This window comes from Pungitius pungitius, chromosome 15 (genome assembly GCF_949316345.1).
Source record: "Pungitius pungitius chromosome 15, fPunPun2.1, whole genome shotgun sequence".
Classification (NCBI taxonomy): Eukaryota; Metazoa; Chordata; class Actinopteri; order Perciformes; family Gasterosteidae; genus Pungitius; species Pungitius pungitius.
In genome coordinates this window covers 13,794,107-13,817,383 of record NC_084914.1, presented here as the reverse complement: position 1 = coordinate 13,817,383, position 23,277 = coordinate 13,794,107, and the positions used below count along the sequence as shown (strand labels likewise).

The 23,277-nt window shown below is 44.3% G+C and overlaps 2 protein-coding genes and 1 pseudogene across 2 annotated transcripts in view; all 3 read left to right on the top strand.

Moving 5' to 3' along the window:
- hydin (HYDIN axonemal central pair apparatus protein) overlaps positions 1-9,013 on the top strand; it is a 54,166-nt gene extending 45,153 nt beyond the window's left edge. The window contains exons 77-92 of the mRNA XM_062557872.1: positions 1,081-1,228; positions 1,740-1,947; positions 2,201-2,425; positions 2,763-2,932; positions 3,044-3,242; positions 3,719-3,871; positions 3,969-4,139; positions 4,376-4,485; positions 4,794-5,016; positions 5,694-5,903; positions 5,996-6,159; positions 6,483-6,633; positions 6,730-6,960; positions 7,061-7,285; positions 7,671-7,937; positions 8,244-9,013. Of these exons, the coding sequence (XP_062413856.1) occupies positions 1,081-1,228; positions 1,740-1,947; positions 2,201-2,425; positions 2,763-2,932; positions 3,044-3,242; positions 3,719-3,871; positions 3,969-4,139; positions 4,376-4,485; positions 4,794-5,016; positions 5,694-5,903; positions 5,996-6,159; positions 6,483-6,633; positions 6,730-6,960; positions 7,061-7,285; positions 7,671-7,937; positions 8,244-8,453 (3,065 nt within the window). The 3' untranslated portion in view covers positions 8,454-9,013. The remainder of the gene's footprint in view (positions 1-1,080; positions 1,229-1,739; positions 1,948-2,200; positions 2,426-2,762; positions 2,933-3,043; positions 3,243-3,718; positions 3,872-3,968; positions 4,140-4,375; positions 4,486-4,793; positions 5,017-5,693; positions 5,904-5,995; positions 6,160-6,482; positions 6,634-6,729; positions 6,961-7,060; positions 7,286-7,670; positions 7,938-8,243) is intronic.
- A 4,618-nt stretch (positions 9,014-13,631) lies between these two features.
- On the top strand, positions 13,632-17,364 carry LOC119209567 (cysteine/serine-rich nuclear protein 1-like; annotated as a pseudogene).
- Positions 17,365-17,951: 587 nt separating this feature from the next.
- On the top strand, positions 17,952-23,224 carry LOC119209181 (Golgi reassembly-stacking protein 1-like). Its single transcript, XM_037458284.2, has 9 exons — positions 17,952-18,140; positions 18,841-18,921; positions 20,195-20,398; positions 20,512-20,598; positions 20,754-20,884; positions 20,972-21,104; positions 21,405-21,513; positions 21,606-21,749; positions 21,854-23,224. The coding sequence occupies exons 1-9, from the start codon at positions 18,078-18,080 to the stop codon at positions 22,210-22,212; spliced, it is 1,311 nt and encodes a 436-aa protein (XP_037314181.1). The 5' UTR covers positions 17,952-18,077; the 3' UTR covers positions 22,213-23,224.
- Positions 23,225-23,277: the final 53 nt, after the last annotated feature.

The following is a 23,277-nucleotide window of genomic DNA, read 5'->3' as shown; positions in this document are numbered from 1 at the left end:
TCGAGTCCTTTTATTATAGTGGGGACGGGGAACCCTGGGTGATGGTGCGCTGCCTCACAGACATAGACTACGAAGGGAAGGGTAATGGTGGATCGACTGTGACTGTGTTATAGTACTGTAACGCTCACCCCAATGCTGCAGCGTAAATAAGGAGGCGATGACTGGCTTGCAACTCCGCTGCATTTATTTATATAAAACAACTCAACTTCGGTCACTGTTGGCCGTCACCACGCCGAACGAACACTTCCGCATACACGGCCCCCCAAAACTCGGGTTGTCTCGCGTAACTACAGCTGGTAACAGTGCATAACGTGAACACACGCAACATCTGCATAACTGATTAACTAATAACTTTAACTCAGCTCATTACACTACTTTAAAACGGACATTGACATAACGTTGACGAGGATTTCCATCGGAGTCTGAATCCGGGTTCAAAAATGTAACCATGAACGAGCTGTCTCGTTGATACGGTCAAATGGACTGCAGTGATTGGATGTCGTGCAGGCAGCGCGCGCTCTCTGCATACAGGTGGCGCACATTTTTTTGACAGATGCAGATAAACAGAGCGGCGCGGTGGTGTGAAAATGTATTCCCCCAGTTTTCATGGGAAGTAGCAAGTCTTCTCGAGTCAAAAGGCTCGAGTCCAAGTCAAGTCACGAGTCATCGGTGTTCAAGTCCAAGTCGAGTTGCAAGTCTTTGTACGTTTTGTCGAGTCGAGTCTCAAGTCATCAAATTCATGACTCGAGTCTGACTCGAGTCCAAGTCACATGACTCGAGTCCACACCTCTGCCATTAAGTAAAGATAACAGCCATGGTTAATTTACAGATATCTGAACGGCGATAATATGGCCCTTCAAGGGAAATATTTGGCCCCCTTATATGTCCGTAACAGATGTCCGCCATTGATGAAGCGGGATAATGTTTATCATTCATTGATAATCTCATTGTGACCACATTCACGTAATTTTTTATCAATTTTCATTTCAAACCAAATCATCATATGAAAGCTTGTTTCCAACATGCCTGTAAAACATTGCAATATGGTGTGTGTGTGCACGTGTGTGTATGACTGCACAGGTCGTAAAGTGGAACGGACCATCGATCTGGTGAACGGGGAGGAGGAACTGTTCCACTTCTCTGTCAGGCCGTCTTCTCTTCTCACTGACGACCAGCAGTCCCGCCTCATTTTGCATCCCATGACAGGCACAGTGGCCCCCAGAGACAGGTTAATGTCCCGATAACATACACTCAACATAACTAAACATTATCACTTTCGAAAACACAACCACTGACTAATGGGATTTTGGTAAAATGCCTGCAATAAAATAACAGAAGCTAAAGAGAATTAAACATTTTGTTACTTTTTTTTTTTAAATCAATCGTACATTCCTAAAGTGCTGCAGTTCCTCTATGGCCTCATCATGTTAGTTTTTCATTTATTTCTGAATGTAAATGCCCTTCGAACATCATAAAACTGGTGTCAATTTGGGAAGAGTGTGTTTCTATACAAAACCTGCAAGTACCATAAAACATTTGTCGACTTGTAGGGTTGGCCTTCAAGCACATTCTCATCCCCACAGCCCATCTTGGTGCATGAGGTGATAAACGTGTCCAATATCAAAGCTTTGTGAGGAAAGTGCTCATTTAATTTGTTTTAACTCAACACAGCAAACTGAGGGAAGTCACACAGAGTTGGGACGGGGAAGTTGCAAACTGTTGTGAACGCTGTGTTGCAGGTTGCCACTGTCAGTGTCCTTCACGCCTTGCCGGGACGGCCATGTGAGCTTCAGACTGATTCTGAGGGTGAAGAGGAAATCAGAGCCAATCGTGGTCACGGTTAGAGCCGACTGTTTCAGCATGAGCACCTTAGTTCAAGTTGAGACGCCAGACGGAGGCCTCAGAGAGATCAGCCCCAACCTCAAAGACACTCTGGACTTTGGGAAGGTCAGCTCACTGGTTGTAAATCTTTTACGGGGTTCCTTCTGTACACATGACATCTATTAACCTCTGGCCATCCTGGTAGAAGGATCCCTCCCCTGCTGCTCTTCCTAAAGTTTTCTCCTTCTTTCTCCTTGATGTTTCTTTGGGGCGGGGGGGATTTTCCCCTGTTCTGTACAAAATAAACTGAATTGAAATTGGATTTAATGTGTGAAGCTGAAATGTGACAGTTATTTTCCTGTGTATTTTGGCTCTGCAGGTGGGGATTTTGGAGCAATCTGCCTTTCATTTCCTGGTGTCCAATCGGGCAAGATTCAGATTGGAAGTGAACTTTGACCTAACGAGTCCCGCTGAGCTGCTGCAACAATTCCAAATAAAACCACAAAACGACACTATTATTGAGGTTGGGAATCAGCTCCGATCTTCACTCTTCTTTTGTCCGCGGAGCGCTTGCGACCTGCAGGATGTCCAACTGAGTATCCGGGTGAGCTGCTCTCCTATTTGGCCCCATTGCCCCCAATGTTGTCCAGCCTTAGATAATCTTTTTAAATCTACTTGTATTGTATTTCCTCTTTATCGTTCTTGGAGACAAATATTGAGATTCCTGACTAATATATTCTACTCAACTTTACCTGTATTGTAAATAAGCTTTAAAAGCAAGTAAAAAACACATTTTAATAACATATGAATGGTAGAAAGATATCTGTACATTTCAATCTTATCCAGCATTTTCCAATCAGATATTAATTAAATGAACCTTTTTGTCTTGATTCTGTCTTTTTGGCTCCACAACACTCCTCTCTATTGTTATATCATGTCAGGTAAAGCACGGGCCGACGTTTATATTTGCCATCGAAGGCAGCGCTGTCACACCTAGCCTTGAATTCTCCTTCACCAAGCACAACTTTGGCAAGTGCTTGGTGTACGCTCCGGGCATGGTGCCGGCCTCCCGGACTCTGGTGATCAGCAACAGAGGCGAGAGAGACATCAGGTAGCTTTGTGTGTCTGTTACTCTTCATGCGTGATGTGAAAAGGGTTAAGTGCACAAAAAAAATGTCTTCAGTCTACTCTGATCGATAATACACTGATTCCCTGTCCTCAGGGTGGAGTGCCAGTTTAGAAACACCTCTTACCTAGAGATGGACTTCCAACCGGACATTGTCTCCCCTGGTGCTGTGATCGAGGCACTGGTCCACTTCTATCCTCGGGAGGCGTGCCACTACCGTGAAAGAATCCCCTTTGTCTTAAACAGCTGCGTCACGACACACGTGGACATACTGGGCCAAGGCGTCGAGGTGAAGGTGAGAAGGAAGGATCCAGGAATGTAATACTGAAAGACTGCGTTGCTGAGTGGCTTTGTCACTTTTGCAGCAATATGAAGCAAGTTGTATTCTCCTCTGAGCAGTCAAGTGTCCCACACTATTCTGAAGGGTTGAAATCATTGTTTTAGGGGGAAAAGACTACAACTCAAACCTAAGACAGAGATGAAACAATCCTCAAGTGGTGCAGGAATAAAGGGAAGACTTTAACATTTAATGCCCATTACCTTATATACAGCCGATCAGATCACTGCGATGGAAAGCGTCTCCACTCACAACATCTGTGTGCTAGAATAAAGTTGTCAGCAGTTATCAATCCTCACCGAAAACTAAATGACAAGCAACAGGTGAAGGGTGGAGGGCTGCCAGTGTAAAGGCTCGGTTGATAACAAGCTAACTCACTCACAGATTGGCAAGCTAACAAGCCATGCAAGCAAATGTGTTTCATTCCCCCCTAGCTGGAGGTGGAGAACCCCAAGCAGCGGAAAGTGAAGCTAGGATCTCTGAAGTCGGGTCAGAAGGTGAAAAAACAAGTGGTTCTGGTCAATCGTGGCCCCTTAGACCTCTCCTTTATCCTGCTGCTTAACACCAACACACCACTGGATCCAAGGGTAGGGATCCCCCCCCACACACACACACACACACACTGATAACAAGTTGTCCTCTCAAGCAAATCCCAATATCGTCCTCTTTCGCCTCCTCACACAGGAGCTGTCATTCAGTCCGCCAGGTGAGCTGAACCTGAAAGCTGGCGGTGGCTCGTGTAATGTTGAGATCCAGTTCTCCCCTCGTCAGCACACAGCTCCCTTCACAGCAGAGCTGCAGGCGGAGTTTGCGGGCCGACTGCACCCTCTGCTGAGCATTCACGGATCCTGCCAGGTTAGGCTGTGGGGTAAATCTCCTGTCACTTTAGAAGGGCTTCATTTGCAAAACGCTTGATGTGTTTATATGGACAGGCAGGGAAACTGGTTGAAACTATTATCCAAGTTATCATTAAGATATTCTATTTAAGAGAATGAGTGCGGACACCACGTATCAACAATACATTTTAACGTTTGTTACATTCTGTAATTTGGATGAAGTGATGTTAACTCCTAGTTCTGATGATCTGTCAGGGAGTGGAGGTCCAGCTGGACCAGAACCACCTGGCTTTCGGAGCTGTTGTCCAGCGCTGCCAAGCCAGGAAAAAGATTGTCATGAGGAACGCTGGGGACCTCGATGCCAGGTAAGATTAAATATTGACAATATGATCCAACTTCAATTTTGGCAAGATTGAAAACAACATACAGACCCACTGTATGAGAGGAACCACTAACGGTTAGATCACCTGCATATACTCAGGCACACAGTCTTCATGTCAGATAAACCTTTTTTATCACAAATTGTACTTGCAAATTTATGATCACCTTGTTTTGACTTGCTATAAAATCATAATTTCTGTAGAGGTTTTCTTTTGGGACTAATGACATATTCTGGATGGATTTCTATCCTGCTGTTTGGTGTGTGTGTTCGTTTGTTTATCGGTCTGACCAGGTTCCAGTGGCAAACAGAGTGTTTCCCTCCAGAGGTGTCCATCACGCCAGCTAAAGGCTACATCTGTCCGGGCGTAGAGGTTCAGTTCGAAGTGACCTTTGCCCCGGTGGAACTGAGTAACGACACGAGATATGAGAACCTGTCCTGCTGTGTGGAGGGCTCCTCCTCCCCCCTCACCCTCACTGTAACAGGCTCCTGCATTGTAGCCTCCACAAGCAAAGAGGTTTGATTGATGCAATTTTATAAATACATCTCTTAACATATTAAGAGCAGACATCTGTCTGAGTCTGTATTCCAATGTTTTTATTTTTAGTATAAACACCTTATAAAGTAAAGACCTTTGAATTAAAGTCACTTTGCGGAACTTTTAGCTGGTTATGAAACAGTTGTAGTAGTTTAATGCTACGGGTCTGTGTTAATGAGGCCGTTGTAGGAAAGGGAGGAACGGGAGATCTTAGACCCAGAAATGCACCTAGCAGACTGTCAGACCCCTGCTTTGTCCACAGGAACCCACCAAATTCAATGCTAATGTGATGCTACACACCACAGTAGCGTGAACTTTACTCTAATGATCATATACACATATATGAAATGTAACTTCTGCATTTAAGCTTGTGGCTTTATGTAATATCCGTGAGTATATTGAAAAAAAAACACATTTAACCATGTTACACCATTATTATTGCCCATATTAACACATTTCCATATTTGCATTTGTTATTCTTGTCAATAAGTTTCTTCAACCGAAATGGTGCATTATGGTCATACCAACTATATTGATAATATCATTCGATTATTCTATTGCAGGGAAATGTAACTAAAAATAAAAAGGCAAAAATATAACTGCCTTCGTACAACTTATTGCGTAATTCTGACCTCCGTCCGACTGCTTGTGTCCAGGTGGGGACCTTTGTTTGCCCAGTACGTGGATCTCACACCCAGACTCTGCACGTGTCCAACCCCACAAACCAGCACTGCTGTGTCACACCTGCCATAGAGGGAGAGCAGTGGAGCGCTGCGTCCTCTGTGATCCTTGAACCGCTCCAAAACAAGACATATGAGATCACGTACCGACCGCTGTCCGTTATTGCTGATGGGAAGAAACACCTGGTAGAGGAGCGCTGCCACTGCAGTGTTGTGCATTCTACACGATAAAACACAATGATGTGGGACTCCAACTTGTCGTGTCTCTTCTTTGTCAGGGATCAGTCTTTTTCTCCTTCCCTGATGGGACGGGCATGCTGTACTCCCTTCAAGGAACTGCTGAGCCTCCAAAGGCAGAGGACACCATTGTACATGAACTGCCTGCAAAGACTCACCACACGGAAATGCTCCCTGTGCACAACTGGCTCTCCAAAAAACAGCGGTATAGCACTCACTTATATAACCCTGGATTTAGTAATATACTTTTGGCCACTAGCTATCACTTTGTTAATCCATCAAACTTGTAAGCGCACAGAAGCTTATTTACACATCAAGCAACATTTTCGTTCATTTGAAGTCGCGTTTCTAGCAGATAAATGTAAGCTGTGCATCATATACTAACTTTTAGTTAAGTGTTCTAAAGTGTTCTCTTCATTTTATTTAGGTCAATTGAAAATGTAAACCCCTTAATAGATAGGATCTGAGCTTTCATTCAAATAAAGAGAAGTCCGTGTTCTGCAGTCATCAGTGTGTCCGTGTGCTCAGGTTCCGTGTGTTGATGGAGATCCTGAAACCTGACAAACAAGATGCTACCGTGTTCCTGAAAGGTCTGGGCTCCATCGATGTCCCTGCTTTGGCCAGTCTAAACTACAAGATGTCTTTCTTTTCATTCAGAGAGGGCCATTACAACACCAAGGTTTGCTCACACACACAGACACACATGTCTGTGACCCGGATCCAATTATATTTTTCATCCTATTCCTTCCTTTCACCCTTCAATCGTTCTATTTAGGTGACGTTTCTTAATGAGGTGTCCGGCGAGTACTTGTTCTACCTGGTAACCTTCAAGGCCACACCTCCAGGAGTCCTGTCCACCATAGAGCTGGTGACCCCTGTCCGTCAGACGGCCTCTGCCACGGTGCAGGTGGAGAACCCCCTGACCACAGTTACCTACCTGACCACTGAGTGCAAATGCCCTGAAATCAGTGCCCCGCCTCAGCACACGGTGCCGGGACGTTCAACGGTGAATTCTAAGGACATTGAATATGTACTGAAGAAAAACAGCTGTGTGCACACACATTTGATACTCTGTGTGTGCGTGTGTGTGTGTTTTCTCACTTCAGGGCTCTGTAATCTTCGAGTACCAGCCCCTGCGTCCCGGCGAGTCTACAGCCCGGCTGACTCTGCACAGTAGTGATCTGGGCCACTTCCACTACGATCTGCTCCTCAGAGCTGTGCCCCCACCACCTGAGAAAACCATCCACTTCAGCACTTTTCTGGGGAGCAGCCATTCTGTTTTTGTTAAGTTTACCAGCCACGCCCGCTTGAAGGCAGAGTACTCGGGCAAGGTAAGAAAACAACAACGATCTTTGCCAGTTTTTACACGCGCGCGCGCCTCACAAAAACAACTAATTAGTTTGTAAAAACAGTTGTATGTTGTATTGTTTTTCGAATGTTCTGTTAAGTCTATTAAAATATCCCTGATTCCTTTAAAACGGTTTGTTCTGAGCCTCTGAAAATTACACCTGGCTTGTTCATTCATTTCAGACAGTGCTTACAAGACATTTATGTTTGCCTAATGACTAGAGTTGATTGGAGGACAACTCAGCCCCAAAATATGAACAAATGATGCATTTTATAAACCTGGATTTTAGCAAGATTCAAAAATGACTTGAATTTGAATTGAGTGAAAGTTATCAGATTGATTTATTTGTTGTCCTCTCTGTGCTTCAGACTGATTGCCAGGACTTTGTAGTGGACAAGGCCATGACCCAGGTGGGGTCAGAGGTCAGTGTGGAGGTCCATTTTGAACCTCATCAGGTGGGGGAAGTGAGAGGCCAGCTCAGCATGTCCTCAGCGATCGGTGGCGAATACATCTTTCCCTTGCTGGGGATGGGCCTCCCTCCCAGAGCCCAGGGCCCATTTAGCATCCAGGCCGGACACAACATTGCCATCCCCTTCAAGAATATATTCTTACAGACCACCGCTTTCTCGTTTCAGGTAACCAGGAATATTACCTTGAAGAGGAGGGGAAAAAAGCTTAAAATGTGATATTTTTTAAAAATGTACTCGAAATTATAGTGATTTATTGTGAAAAGGCCAGTAAAAGTGTTGAAATCCAAGGAATAAATGCTCTGGTTGGACGTGCAGGATGAAGCAAGAAGCTTTAACTTCAGCAAAAAGAGTGCAGAATTGTCTTTTACACGTCTGTTTAGAACTCCGACTCCATAAAATGCTTCAGTTAAATTCATGTCTTGAACATTATAATACGTCTGATTTATTTCCCATTGTCTACACTGCTTCTAGGTGGACAACCCGCGTTTCACAGTTAAAGATGTGGAACCCATTCTCCCCAAAAAGACCCAAAACATCTTGACGTCCTTTGAGGCCCCTCCAGGAGGCTCTGCGGGGCCGTGGTTCGGCACGCTGACCATCTCCAGTCAACCCCCCGAGGGGCACAGCAAACCTTATTCTTGGATCTATTACCTGAGGGGTTCCCGAGCAGAGTCATCGTAGAGAGAGAAATGTACACACATGTATCGGCTGTGCAGAGGCTCACACATACAAGCATACACCTATACAACTGTTTCAACCTATACAAATATACAACTATTTTAATTTGTGATCCTTCAGCTGAATTGTGTTGACAAATCATTTATTTTAGGCCAGAACTAAAATGTCGGTGACAAAAATAGCCTGAATTGCATATTATATTTATTTGCCAAGAATTTTTAGTTGTCGCATGTGTTCTTCAGAAATATTTGAATTGTGAACTGAATAAAAACCTACTGAGGAAACTGGGGCAATGTCTGTCATTGAACACTCGAGTCCACACAAGAGCAATTCTAGTGCCTCAGTGATGGGATACATGGTGGCCTACATAGTTATTATTATTATTTTATTCTGCCTTTTTCTCATACTCGTAAGACTCATGTTAAACTGTCAACTCTCAACCTGGAGTGATTTTGTCCAAAGCGCTCTTTGTAGGGTTACTTGAAATTTTTAAATCTTAATCTTACATGGCTGATGGCTAGTTAGCTGTAAATGTGCATCTTGAGCATGGGTTATTTGCAGTTTGACTGACTTTTGTTTTTTCTTTTGTAGCTTTGCAGAACAAATATAAATGGGAGTTATTAAAAGTATTTAATTCCACACCACAGGATTCCCAACCTATCTAATGTGTCCCTCTGTTAATCTATTGGTATTAGTAATATTTTAATCAGTGCTGCTGTACTTCATTTTGATTCACTGATCACCTCTGCAGGATCGGGGCCCTTTAGTATCTACAGTCTTTCTCTACTCACTCTGAAGAAGCATCTTCTTTCACTTATTATTGATTGATTATCTAATAAAAATTTTCTTCCTCTTAGTAGCTGTGTCCCCTCAATGCTCTGATTGATGGATTTTGTGAAGCATTGTTTTGATGTGATGCACAAATATAACTTGTGTGTTCTATAAAAATTCATTTTGACATACAATTGTGGTTTTAATGCTGCTATTGTTTTTAGGACTGTCCAGACACCTCCATGGGGATCCTGGCAGGAATCGTTATCGTTCCCATAATGTCAGACATACATGGAATTTGACTTGGCGGTTGGTGCATGACGGGAGACAGTTGCTATGGGTTAGTATGCTAAAGCTATGGGGTTAGTTAAGTTAAGAAATAAAGATAAAAATAAAGGTACCCACCAGTGAAGAGTCAGTCAGGGGGGGCCCCGGGCTCTGTTGATGAGCCCGACTGCCGACAGGAAGAAACTGTTAGTGTGGCGAGAGGTCTTAGTCCTGATGGACCTCAGCCTCCTGCCGGATGGAAAGGGCCCAAACAGTATAGGTCCGGGGTGGGAGGGGTGGGAGGGGTTGGCAACAATCTTTCTGGCCCACTTCAGAGTCCTGGAAGCGAACAAGTCCTGGAGAGACGGCAGATTGCAGCCAATCACCCTCTCTGCAGAGCGGATGACACGCTGCAACCTGCCCATGTCCTTGGCTGTGGCTGCAGCGTATCACACGGTGATGGAGGAGCAGAGGATGGACTCCATGATGGCCGTGTAGAAGTGCACCATCATCGTCTTTGGCAGGTTGAATTTCTTCAGTTGCCTCAGGAAGAACATCCTCCGCAGAGCCTTTTTTCGTGATGGAGCTGATGATCAGCTCCCACTTGAGGTACTGGGTGATGATGGAGCTCAGGAAACGGAAGGAATCCACAGTGGTGACGGGGGAGTCACACAGGGTAAGGGGGGAAGGTGGGGCTGCGTTCTTCCTGAAGTCCACAACCATCTCCACTGCCTTCAGGGCGTCGAGCTCCAGGTTGTTCTGGCTACACCACGTCACCAGGTGGTCAGACTCCCACCTGTAGGCGGACTCATCCCCACCAGAGATCAGTCCAATGAGGGTGGTGTCAGCATCAAACTTCAGGAGCTTGACGGACTGGTGACTGGAGGTGCAGTTGTTGGTGGACAGGGAGAAGAGCAGAGGGGAAAGGACGCAGCCTTGGGGGGAACCGGTACTGATGGACCGAGAGGCTGAGAGGCAGGGCTGGACTGGTAATCGGGCATACTGGGCAAATGCCCGGTGGGCCGACGCACTTGGGGGCCGGTCGATAGGCCTATAAAAACATTTTATTTTAAAAAAAAAATTGCTTTCGACCGGCCCATAAAGCAGGGACAGCGGCCCATTGGTTCATTTTCCATACTGACACTGGGCTGGCCCAATCATCTCTTAGCAGGCTCCACCCCTCCCTCTCCGTGTGTCAGTCAGATGCATTCAGTGACTCAAAGCTAGAAAGAAATGTGTGGATTAAGATGAAAAGAGAAACAAAAACGTAAGAGCAAGGGGGGTGCGGAGAAATTGCGGGCCAAAAAAAATCTAGAGGTTGATGCCTCAACATGTTCAAAAATAACCGACGTGTTTAGTGCTGTAGCTTCAGTTTCCAAAACTACTACAGAACCTGACGACACGTTGCAGAAACAGCAGGTGAACATAGCACATGGAGGAGGAGAGGTGACTAGCCACAGCGAGAGCGGTGCTTGCGGCTCGCAGTAGGGTTGCCAACTCTCCCAACCCCAAATCAGGGACACTTTCGCGGGCTGACGGGGGGGTGCTAGCAGTCGGCGGCCGGGCTTGCAGAACCTCACATGCTCCGCTCAGGCCACCCGGCACCCGCGCGCACACTGCTCTGATGCGCCACAACTTCACAACAACCGGGAGTTTTTCGCGCGTCATTGACTTAGCAGGCTGTGATTGAAAATCGGTACTGGAGCTGTCCCGGCCGGGACAAATCAAAATTGCCCATAATTCTGGATGTCCCGGGTAATACGGTACGGTTGGCAAACCTAGCTCGCAGGCAGCAGAGGAGAAGGTGCAGCAGGTGTCAGTGTGACAGTGAAGTCCAGGAGGGGCAGAGTGAGCAGGAGAGTGTCATTGAAACGGTAAGCAAGCAGGTAGCTACATGAACAGGGAGGGAGTGTTAATCAGGGCGGGTGCATGAGGATAGTGTGTGTGGCTGGGCTGGGCCACAACGAAGATGATGACGATTTAACAGTTACCTCAATTAATGAATATTATAATAAGGCAACAATCATTATCGTTGTCGGTTGTTGCTATTATAAAGTCTGAGTGTCAGGTTGTCATTTGTCAAATTGTCACTTAAAAGTGACTGCAATGGCCACTCAGTTAGCTAAAGTCAAATAACACAGCATAAGCTATTTAGCACTGTTATTGTAGCTAGCAGAGTTGAGAGTTCACTTATTCAATTGCAACTTCGGATATTCTAATGTAACCATTTAAAACTCATAACGGTTGTCGACGGCCCTTCTTCTCTAGAAAAAAACTTAAATGATGCCATTTGATTATTTTAATTATTACTCACCAACGAGTTACACGTTAGAAGAGGTAGCTAACGTATGTTATATGGGGGTTAAAAACCCGCTTTGCATTTTGAAAGCTGTATATTCAACTAACTAATTTTATAATGTTTCATCTGAATTTCCAATATCATCAATATGCAATATTACGGCAAGTGAATACTCTAAATTGTATATATATATTATCAGGACGTTTTGTGTGAGTAATTTGTTTGTATAGGTTTTTTATGGGATGTGTCTCAACAATTAGAGGTAAATATTGTTTGGTGTCATATTAAAGAGGGGGAAATGAAAATTGTGTCATCATTTACTCACCCCCAAGTTGTTTCAAACCTGTATGAATTTCTTTATTCTGATAAACAAAAATATATATTTTGAAGAATGTCGGTAATCAGACAGTTGATGCACCCCATTGACTTCCATAGTATTTTTTTTCTACTATGGAAGTCAATGGGGTGCATCAACTGTCTGATTACCGACATTACTGTCCATGGCACTTACAGTAGTTCTCAACCTTGTTTGGGTTTTTGGGAACAGAACAGTAGATATGCATATCTACAGGGAAAGCTAGGATAGTGTACTGGTTGGTGGTTGTGTCCGACCGATTGTGGGGGGGCGGTCTGAGCAGAAATGCCAGGGCCCTTCTTTTGTCCCTGTCCAGCCCTGTGTATATATACATATAATATATATATATATATATATATATAGTTTGCTTATTTCTTACTATAGTAAAAGTTGCACTGTTTAACGTGAAATTCTAAATGAGTCTTCCTCATTGACACGAACGGTCATAATACGCGGATGTGACTCGCGCCGCCCATTGTACCCAGAACGCATCGGAGCAGGTTCGTCTGTTCTTGTGAGAGCCAAATATCCCAGAATGCATTTCAACCTAAGCAGCAGGCAACAACGACGGAGGAAAATAAACACAACTTGATGTCCAAGTTTATAAGTACTACTTTATTTAAGTAACGTAATGTAATTTTATGACTGACGTTAGTTGTTAAAGCAACTTTTCTTGTTAAAGCAAATGTTTGTCAACATTCAGCCTTCGTAACAATCTGCTCCGTGGACGTGGAGTCCTTGGATTTGTCTTCAGTGCGGCGCTGATTGCTTGTGGAAATGGAGGCCAAGTGAAGACGCTTTTCTCCAACTTCACACTTGAGCTTCCGCAGGGCCATTGTCAGCTCCTCGTTCTCATTGCTCACTGTCTTGTATTGAGACTCGAGCGCCAGGATTTGTCCCTGTGTTCCCTGCAACTGTTTTTTTAGTTGTCTGTTGTCCCACTGACACTGCTGGAACTTCAGCATGGCGTCATCCGGCCTGCGTTCCAACCTGCACTTCAGGTCCTTGATCTCGGCATCCTTTTGTCCAAGAATGTTCTTCTGAAAGTAACTCAAGTTATTTTTTAGTAGCTTTTTCTGAACCATATTAACGCGATGTTTGTGGACTACCGGACGGTAGAAGACTACCGGCCTTAACTTTCCTTTGCTAAGAACACTCAAATGATATTTTAATAAATCATTCTCCGTCTGGAGTATAGAGACCCGATCTGCAGTGTCCCTATTACTTTTTTCTGAGCTGTCCAGGTGACACCACTTTTAACCCATCCAGGTGAGAGTAAACGAGCCATCCAGGTGATACGCATTAATGGGCGGTTCAGGTGACAAGTTAACAATCATCCTTAAGTGCAAGAAAATGGCACTCCAATATTCAAATAAGGAAACAATACAATTATGGAACACAGAAAAGTTAAATAGGAAAAAATGTCCAAAACGGCTACAACACAAATTAATGTGTGTTCTTTGTGTTTTCCCAGAATGCACAACAAAAACAACAACAGCCCGAAACCATGAGAGGCGTCCTGAAGAGAAAGTTAGATGAGATTCCCGACTACTCGTCCTCATCTCCTCCGTCTTCCCTCTCCTCCACTGCCTCCTCAGAGTGGGAGTCCGATGGGGAGAGCAGCACTGAGAGGAGCCCGGCGGCCCTCCTTCACACGCCCGTTTACCCAGTAAATCTGCAAACCGACAACCACTCTTTACCACTTTCAAATAATGCAAACCATGTTCTTATCTGCACCCCCCCACCCCCTCCCCCCGAAGTTGTTTCATAGGAGTGTCTCTTGTCAGCCTGCAGCAGCACTGATATGGAAACGCTAGGGCCGCTCCAGATAATGCACAGTGCGAATGACTCGCTCTGGACCGACTGTGCGGTTGGGTGGAAGATCATTTGCCTGAGCATTAGGATGTTGTGGAATAAATTTGAATAGCAAGGTCCATTTTAAACTAGTCATATCGAATGGCTATTGTGATGGTATCCCAAAGTTAGATATTAGAGCCTGAAGTCTAAGCTCAAAATGTAGTAAGCAGCTTCTGGTTTGGTGTGATTCTGTGTATGTTGTCACAGAATCACAATTGAGTTGTGGTGTGAGAAGTGCCTGTGTGGCGCTTTTTAGACGGACCGAGCAGCTGAGGCAAGCTTCGTCAGCTGGTCTACGTTGTTTACTGACTTCTGTAAACTGTTAACTTGAGTTCAGCACCAATTGTGTGTGAAGGTTAGAAGAAGCCAAACTGTTACACCCTGGTTCACCTATTTTCCCTTTGTGCAATGCTGCGGCTATGGACCTTTTGCTTGGTTTTTCCCTTCTACAAGAATGTTAAATGAGTGAAACAAGGAACTGGAGTAAAGCACCTGTAGAGTGTCATCTAGTGGCGACTCAGAGAATATCCTTTTACACCTTAAACCAAGACCAAAAATGCATCATCGTGATCCCTTTTGATCATTTGGGGCTTCCTTGACAGATGGCAGATATGTCACAGCGTGATGCTATGATCTTACAATAGCAGGTGCTCTTTTTAAAACCACACCTGTCAGTGCCTCACTTCTGTCCGTCTTCTTTGCCTCTTTTTAACACCAGCAGTTCGGTCCACCCTGAAAAGTCCCGTCCTCGCAAGTGCACAAAACAACGTGCGCTCCGACTGAGTCACCGTGTTCAGTTTCCAGCGCTGCCAGGGCTTCACCAGCGTGCCCAGTCACGGAGGCGCCACCCTGGGCATGGCGCGGCGGCACAGCCACCTACAGAGATACACACTAGCGGAGCACGTTCTGGAGCGGCGGCACGCGCGCCCCAGAGGCTGGGGGAGAGGCGGAGGAAGGAGAGGCTCGAGGCGCTGAGACGAAACGTAAGTGTTTGAGCCTTCGCGACGGTCTGCGGGGCGCCACCCAAACACGGCAGCCCCCTTGACTTTCTCTGTCCATTCCAGTTGATCACCAGCGGGGCAATGGACCACAGAGAGGCAGAGAGGCTCACGGTGGACCAGATCCCAGAGGAAGACAGCGACGTCCAAGTCATTGATGCCCAGCTGGAGGACGGGGGTTTCCTTCAGCCGTACTCCTCCAAACAGCGTCAGGCTCTGCTGCAGGCGGCGGGGGTGAAGCGCATAGACCGGAAGGAGAAGAGGCAGCTCCATGCCTTGCGTGTCTCCAGGGAGGCCTGCGGGTGTGACTGCCGAGGCTTTTGTGAGCCGGAGACCTATGCATGCAGTCTGGCCGGAATCAAGTGCCAGGTAAGAGACGTACTCGTCAACTTGAACCCCTGGCTACACAAGGGCTGGTTACAAGCCTAATTTGGTACTGGCACATCCCTTCTTGCAATATCAGGCGCTTTTTTTCCCTTCTTTTTTTGACATGTTGAAGCAAAATACTTATTTATTATCAGTTAACCACTCCTAACATTTATCCAATGCCTTCAGCAAACTTAATTACGCTCACATCCCTCAACAGATTTTCAACAAAAGGTGTTATATAATATTTTTATGTGTATCAATTTACTCGTCCTCCATCATCAGTGATGCCCCCATTGCACTTTTGTAGTAATCAGGTTTAAAAACAAATAACTTTATAACAAACATTTTGCAAAAAATACATTTTCCTCGCTCAGGTGTTTCTCTGTGTTTGTTATTACTAATCATATATCCCAATAGAGGAGATTCTGTAACTCTGATTATCTCTTTCTGCTGTGTTTCACACAGGTGGATCGCTCAAACTTCCCATGTGGCTGCACCAAAGAAGGTTGTGGAAGCACTCTGGGGCGCGTCAAGTTCAACTCCACACGGGTGCAGACTCATTACATACACACCGTCCTGAAACTTGAACTGGGGAGGCGACTGCAAGATGAAACACTGAGCCAAGACCACCGGACAGAACTTCCGGATGGCCTCGGAGACTACGAGGACCAGGACAAGGCCTCTCCGGTGCGGAGTGCCCACCACCTGGGCTGCCCCTTTGGGTTCACTACGGAGGAAGATGGCCTTCCTCTCACCATGCCCGCCACGCCTCCCTTCCATTTCGCGCCAGAGCGGTTGGTTGCGGTGGAGAACAGCTGCAGCAGCGACATGACTGATTCCTCATGCTACTCTTCTGACTCTGATGCAGGACGAGGCCTTAGTGGGAGTCAGAGTCTCCCTGGTGTGAACGGAGGGTTGTCGAGTGCTCTCAGCATCTGTGACTCTGAAAATGATAACCACTGGACGCGCAGCCAAGCAAAGCACCCAGGAGAGGCACACCCGCCATTTACAGCACACCTACTGACAGTAAGGGACCACTTACAGCCCACGCATTGACAGACAATGTAAGCAGGTCCTCGCAGACAGATTACCTCGACGAAAATGCAAACCAAGCCAGACACTTCTTTAACAATAACTCTCTCGAGGACTTCCTCAACACTCCATCCCCCACTGTGGACTATTTTTCAGGCAGGTACATGGACCTGAGTCTGTCCTCTGACTCTGAGTTGAGTTCTTTGACAGTGACTACGCCTTCGGGCCTCTGCACAGCTCCTTCAAAGTACACAGACAACCAGACAGCCTTTGCCACCTGCAGCTGTTTAGCTCTGTTAATTTGCCACATTACGAGTCGAGCACCTACCCCCTGGAGTCTCTGATCGGCCTGACGGAGCCCGGCTCAGAGCAGGGTTGTGCCGTCAGTGGCACTCATCCTTCGTAGCTCATACCATGCCTTTTAGTGAGAAAACTGTCAGAGAATTTGATGTATAAAGCACTGCTTTAATGTATTTGTAAGAACATGTCAATGTTCAAATAAATGATAAAATATGTATTCCCCAGTATTTTAATATTTCCAAAAAAACACACATAATAATTAATATTGTAATTATAATTGTAATAATGTATTTTTTATTTCATGAACCTATATAATCGTCTCTTTTCTATTTAATTTCTCATACTGTTGCCACCAATGATATTTGTAATTGGCCCTGATGCTTCCGCCTCATGGCTGCCCATTGCAAGTAGGTAGTCATATTCATTCTAAAGGTCACTAAAATAGAGGCAATATAAAGTTCCCATTTTTAAACTAAAAAACTGCATAGGTTGCAGGTAGATGACCATAATATAATTAAGCAGGATAATCCACTTACAAGAATATGTGATTAATCAATCCCAAAATTGTGAATTATTTTCTACTGCCTGTCTGATTGTTGAATAACTTGTATATGTTTTACAATGTTTTGAACAATTCTGTATTTTAATTACATAATAAAAGTTTTGTTCCCAATACTGAAAATGTATTCAATGGTGGTATCCTTCCTTTCATCCCGTTCACCAGAGGAAACCAACTGATCCAACATAAACATGGGACCCATAATTACAAGAACTTTTCAGTGTTTTCAATTCAACTCTTTATTGCAGACTCAAGGTCCAGATAGTGTTCTCTTTGACTTAATCTGAATGAGCAAAAAAGAAGAACTGTTGTCATTTGACTTCTGCAATTAAACACAACTAAATATTATAGATTTAGTACAACCTTAACCCCACAGCTTAGTCCCATGGTTTGCAAATTGTTTCAAAAGACCTAATAGTTGTTAATATGACTTTAGTTGTTAATCAGTGTTTTACGATACTGCCCCAATGAACAGGTTCAGAAGATATTTGTTTTTGGGCTCTTCATCGCCATAACATACTCAATAAGTCTTCAGCATGCGGTTTTGACTGCATTAGAACCATTTCATTGAATGGCATCAAAAGGTGGACAGGAAGCAGCTCTGCTACCAACCAGCGTCATTATCAAATTCTCTAGGGGGTGAAGCGTTCGAGATGCGCATGTGCGATGCGTGCAAGCTGCGCATGCGCGGTACATTGAAAGCGATGTTCGACTGTTTTGGACTGCAAACAAGATGGCCGCGGACTGTCAACCGTAATAGTTCTAACACTCTTGTTATTTTCCGATGTTATAAGGTGATATTTGAAGTTTCCTGGCAGAAATGGGGCTATCACAGAGTTCAGAAGTAACCGAAGGGGGGACGTATGGATATCACGTGCACGGAGTAAGATGACGATTATTTAGCCTTCTCTAAATGTGGGTCTACGTGTACAGCAGCTTATCATGACATGTTACTGTATGCTAACATAGTTAGCTCGGGAGTCGCTGCAGCCCCCGACCGGGTAGAACCCGACGAGCTTGCCACGTTTACTGTTTATTTCCAGTTGAGCCAATGCAACAGAAACCTCTTATTAAAGCGTGTCATTATTGAATAACTGAATTCAGGCTTGTAACTTGTATTCCAGCAGTCAACAGATTTCTTATCAGAGTCGTTAGTAGTAGCATAGAAACGTCACTTAAATGATAGCTAATGCTACAACGTATTAACAGGCTAATTAACGGTCCTAATGCTAGCCACTGGTCTTCAGGTGTGACGATGAGGATTACCTGCCTTGTGCCACACATACAGTAATTGATTATTACATTACATTGATGATATAATGGCTTGTCGGGTTACTAACTAATCGATTAAGCGACAATTCCAAAGTCAGTGGTCCAAGCTTCTCTCTGTTACGTATTGAATGTTGTGAGTTAAACGAACCTTTGGTCTACAGACAAATGACTCTGGGTTAAATCTATTTCATTATTTTTAAAATTAATTTTCCAAACAATATATTAATAATAATTATGATGCAATATAGACAATATCAGTGTGCATTTTGTTAAGTGCCAGTATTTTAAAATGCTTGTATCTGTTTTGACAGGTGCAGCCGAATTCCCCGGCTCAAATTGCTGGACTGCAGCCCTTCTTTGACTTCATTCTGTCGCTGGACAACAAAAGACTTGTAAGATATTTATAAGTCAGTAAGAGTGCATAGACATACAGGTGAAACTCGAAAAATTTGAATATTGTGCAAAAGTTAATTTATTTCAGTAATTCAACTTAGGTGAAGGTGAAACTAACAGTGTTGGGAAAGTTCACTTTCTACATGAACTAGCTCAAAGTTTAGTTCACAAATTTTAAAATGAACTAGTTCCGTTCATATTTTCCATACGTTTCTGCGAGCTATTATTTTTCTAAATTATTGAATTATTGCCACAGCCCATATAGAACCACAGACAGAAATTATTTTATCTATGCATCAAATTTAATCTTCATATCCAATTTTGAATCCTTATCCAACCAGGGTTTACATCAGCATTGAGGGGACAGCATTTCCCCTTTGTTGCTTTAATGTTGCTGTCCATTCACTCCACACTAGCAGCAGCTGCAGCGTTCACCCCTACAGTACATTCTCAAACACATGCTGCTTGAATGGTCTTTTTTAAATAAGGAATAAAAACAGGACTGTTATCATTAAGGTGCAAATGTTTGCAAAGAAAGGTCAGATTCCTCCCATCCTCACCAACCTTGTCAGTAACGTCATACATTTTTAAAAATTATTATACGCCGCCTCTTTGCTACATGCAGCTGTCGCCTCCATCCATGCATGCATTTTTTGATGATGCATGCGCGGTGCGACACTGGTGGCTGGTGTTGTCAGATTGGGTGCTTTTTCTGCAATTTATTAAGGCGCGTTTACGGTGTGTTTTCTACAGACATCTGGCACCCCATTGAACAACGTTAACCTGAAAGAACGCGCCGTTCATAGACACCAGAATGAATGAGTTCACAGTAACATTCATCGGGCATTAATACAGTACGTTCAGTTCACGTTCGCCCAAAATATGAACGAGTTAATGAACTAATACATTATAATATATATTATATAGACTCATTACAAGCAAAGTAAGATATTTCAAGCCTTTATTTGATATCATTTTGGATGATTATGGCATACAGCTTATGAAAACCCCAAATTCAAAATCTCAGAATTTTTTTGGCAGTGTGGGTTGGTGCCAAGTCCTGCTGGAAAATGAAGTCAGCATCTCCATAAAGCTTGTCTGCTGAAGGAAGCATGAAGTGCTCTAAAATGTCCTGGTAGACGGTTAAGTTGAATTACTGAAATAAATGAACTTTTGCCCGATATTCTAATTTTTCGAGTTTCACCTGTATAGGATCTTTATAAAAAAGTTCCCTCTTGATCTTACTGTTGTGAATCCTCCCTCCTTCACCAGAATGAAGAAAGTGACCTGCTGAAGGACGTTCTGAAAGCCAACATGGATAGAGCGGTGATGATGCAGGTGTACAGCACTAAAACCACGAGGCTCCGTGAGCTGGAGGTGATGCCCAGTAGCCTGTGGGGAGGACAGGGCCTGCTAGGGGCCAGTGTTCGCTTCTGCAGCTACTATGGAGCCAATGAGAATGTCTGGCACGTTCTGGTGAGTTTCTTCATAAGGAACAAAAAACAAACCAGCTCTGATTTGAACTTCTACAATCATTATCCCATCATAGCTGTATCTTCACTTTGCCAACTCCTGTTTATATCCTGTAGGACGTGGAAGCAAGGTCCCCTGCTGCCTTAGCAGAGCTTCAGTCACACAGTGACTACATCGTCGGAGCAGATCAAGTGTTGCAAGATGTAAGACTCATTTGTATACAATGCTTTAATGCAGACATTCGGCTCGGATGTATTTTGCAAAACGTTTGATAATTTGTCAGATTTAAAAATAAAAATAAAATGCGAGAAATCTTTCACAGCTGATTTGTAGTTAACGCCAAGTTACTGATTTCCAGTCGGAAGACTTCTTTTCGCTGATTGAGGCCCATGAAGGGAAGCCCCTGAAGCTGCTGGTGTACAACACAGAAACCGATGCCTGCAGAGAGGTGGTGGTCACACCAAACGGGGCGTGGGGTGGAGAGGGCAGGTACGTGGCAATACACAGGCACAAGGAGTTTTTTCTTTTTTTCTTTTGTGGGACACGTTTTTAATGGTGTTCGTTGTTGGGTCTTAGTTTGGGCTGTGGCATTGGTTATGGCTACTTGCACCGAATCCCAGCACTACCTGATGTTTCCACGAGAAAGCATCACACACCTGCTCCTGAGGAGGAGCCCTTTCCAGAGCCTCCTGCCCACGGCTTCACACAGGTGAATCTGAATCCACATCCTCATCCTCAAGTCAATGAAATGTCAAGAAAAATGAATAGAAGGACACGTTTGAGAAAACTTGTTAAATGTTCAAATGGCCACAGAAAACATGATTTATTTTATCAGCGTGTTGACTTATTGTTTCAGCAACATTCCATTTATTTTTGTTGCTGCTCATTCAAAGGCAGTCAGAGATGGTTTTATTTTTCCTCAACAACCACGTTGATTCCCTGACGTTACATTATATTAAACTTTTTGTAGCAGTAGTAGGGCTCATGTCTGCCACCTTTTTTTTCCCAGGCACCATTGATGGCACCTTCCAGTCAAAGTGTGGATGTGTTAGACCATGAGCATGTCACCCTCCAGGAAGCTCCTCTACCTCCCCCCATTCAGAGAGTCATGGACCCCGGTCAGCCCATACATGCACTGATAAGGATGATGATACATCACATATACATGTTGTCCGCTCAGCATCCAATTGGATTCATTTTATTTTTTCAGGTTTCTCAAGGTCAAAAGTGGCAGCGACAAACCCTGAATCCGCAAATCTGACGGACAGATTGGATCTGTCCATGTCGTCCATCGACATGACCAACACTTTTCTGACTATGCATGAGGAGAAGGAAGGAGATATCTCTGGTGTTGGTAAGTTAGGACAGCAGCCATTAATGAAAATGTGCCATAGCTTTTCATTTATAAATCTAGTAAAAGGAACACGGACTGAATGTTTTGTATTTCCCGGCGTGCAGAGGAGCTGGAGGACAGCGTGCTGCTTTCGTCGTCAGTGGACAGTCAGACTGAGCCACAAGAGTTGAGCTCCCAGACTGCCGAGGAGCACGCTTCCACGGACACTTTGTCTGATTCGGGCGTGCCGCCAGCTGAACTGTCTCACCTGATCACAGAATCCACAGACCCACCCGGCCCTCAGTGTGACCCTAGCGACAGCCAAAGTCCGCCCACGCGTGACTCATCCCGACCCCCAGAGCCTCCTGCTGCCGAGGCCCCTGGCCTTTCTGTCGAGAACGCCACATGGCCGGCGGAGGAGCCTGCAGAGCCTCTGGATGTCGCCCACCACTGCAGCCACGAGGAGGAGCCACCTGTCGAGTGAGCTCGCATCAGGCCGTGCAGAGGTGTAGAGTGAACTTGACAATCACTGTTTTTTTTAAAGGAACACCGTACGATATACTGGACAAAAGGAGGTAAAGGCTCTCTGATTTTATCCTTTTCACGATAGGCGTACCGGTTTGTTACACTACAGAAACCATCTACAGCATTAGCATATTAACTGGTAAACAGTTAGGCACTGTAGGAATATTTCTTTTAATGTCAGTTTAACTGCTTATTTACTCACCAAGATGGTTCTAATGTCAAAACATTTTTTTCATGCTTGGTGCCAAATTAGATCACACTGGTTACAAGACCTTTTTTAGTGTGATGAATACTTGAACGCTTCCAAAGACAAACATTTGGTACAGCGGAGCACAGCTGCACCTCGACAAGGTAACACTATCCAAGCAGGCTGTCAGTCCAGATCAGCTGGTCTTGATGATCCCCTTTATTAGAGCTTTTAAAAATATCTTTGTAGTCTATGGCCTCTGTATTGGATTTATAAGTATTGGTCTAAGGGCGATAGTTGTCCACTTGTACCGCCTGCAGGCAGTGCACGTTTTTAATTATAGAATTAATGAGCCCACATTCCTTTTACGTTTTTTGATTTGATTTATTCAGCCAATCAGTATGTGACGTTTGAAAAATAATTTTACAGTTTATCATAATTATGTCACATTCAACACTATTTAGACTTAGTTTAATTTTGCAACCTATGCAACATTACAGCAGTGAGCTGGCAAGTGATGTGTGAACTCGGACGACATCTGTCATCTATTGTGTCACAAGTCTCTTAACCGCAACACTGCTGTAGATTGTTTCCTTTGTCCTACTAGGGGACTTCCATGTCTAAGTAGGTGCTTGTGTATAAAATAATGGAAAATATATTTTGCATATATTTTACCAATTGTATGTTTTATTAGGAATGAGTGTAGTTTTTTGATGAATGTGAAATGGGTGAATTGTTGGTGGTAAACAATCATATCAATCAACTAAAAAAAGAAAAAAAGAAATTGCCCCCTGTTTCTTATTTTACTCAGCCAGACTTATTACAACTCAAGAAACA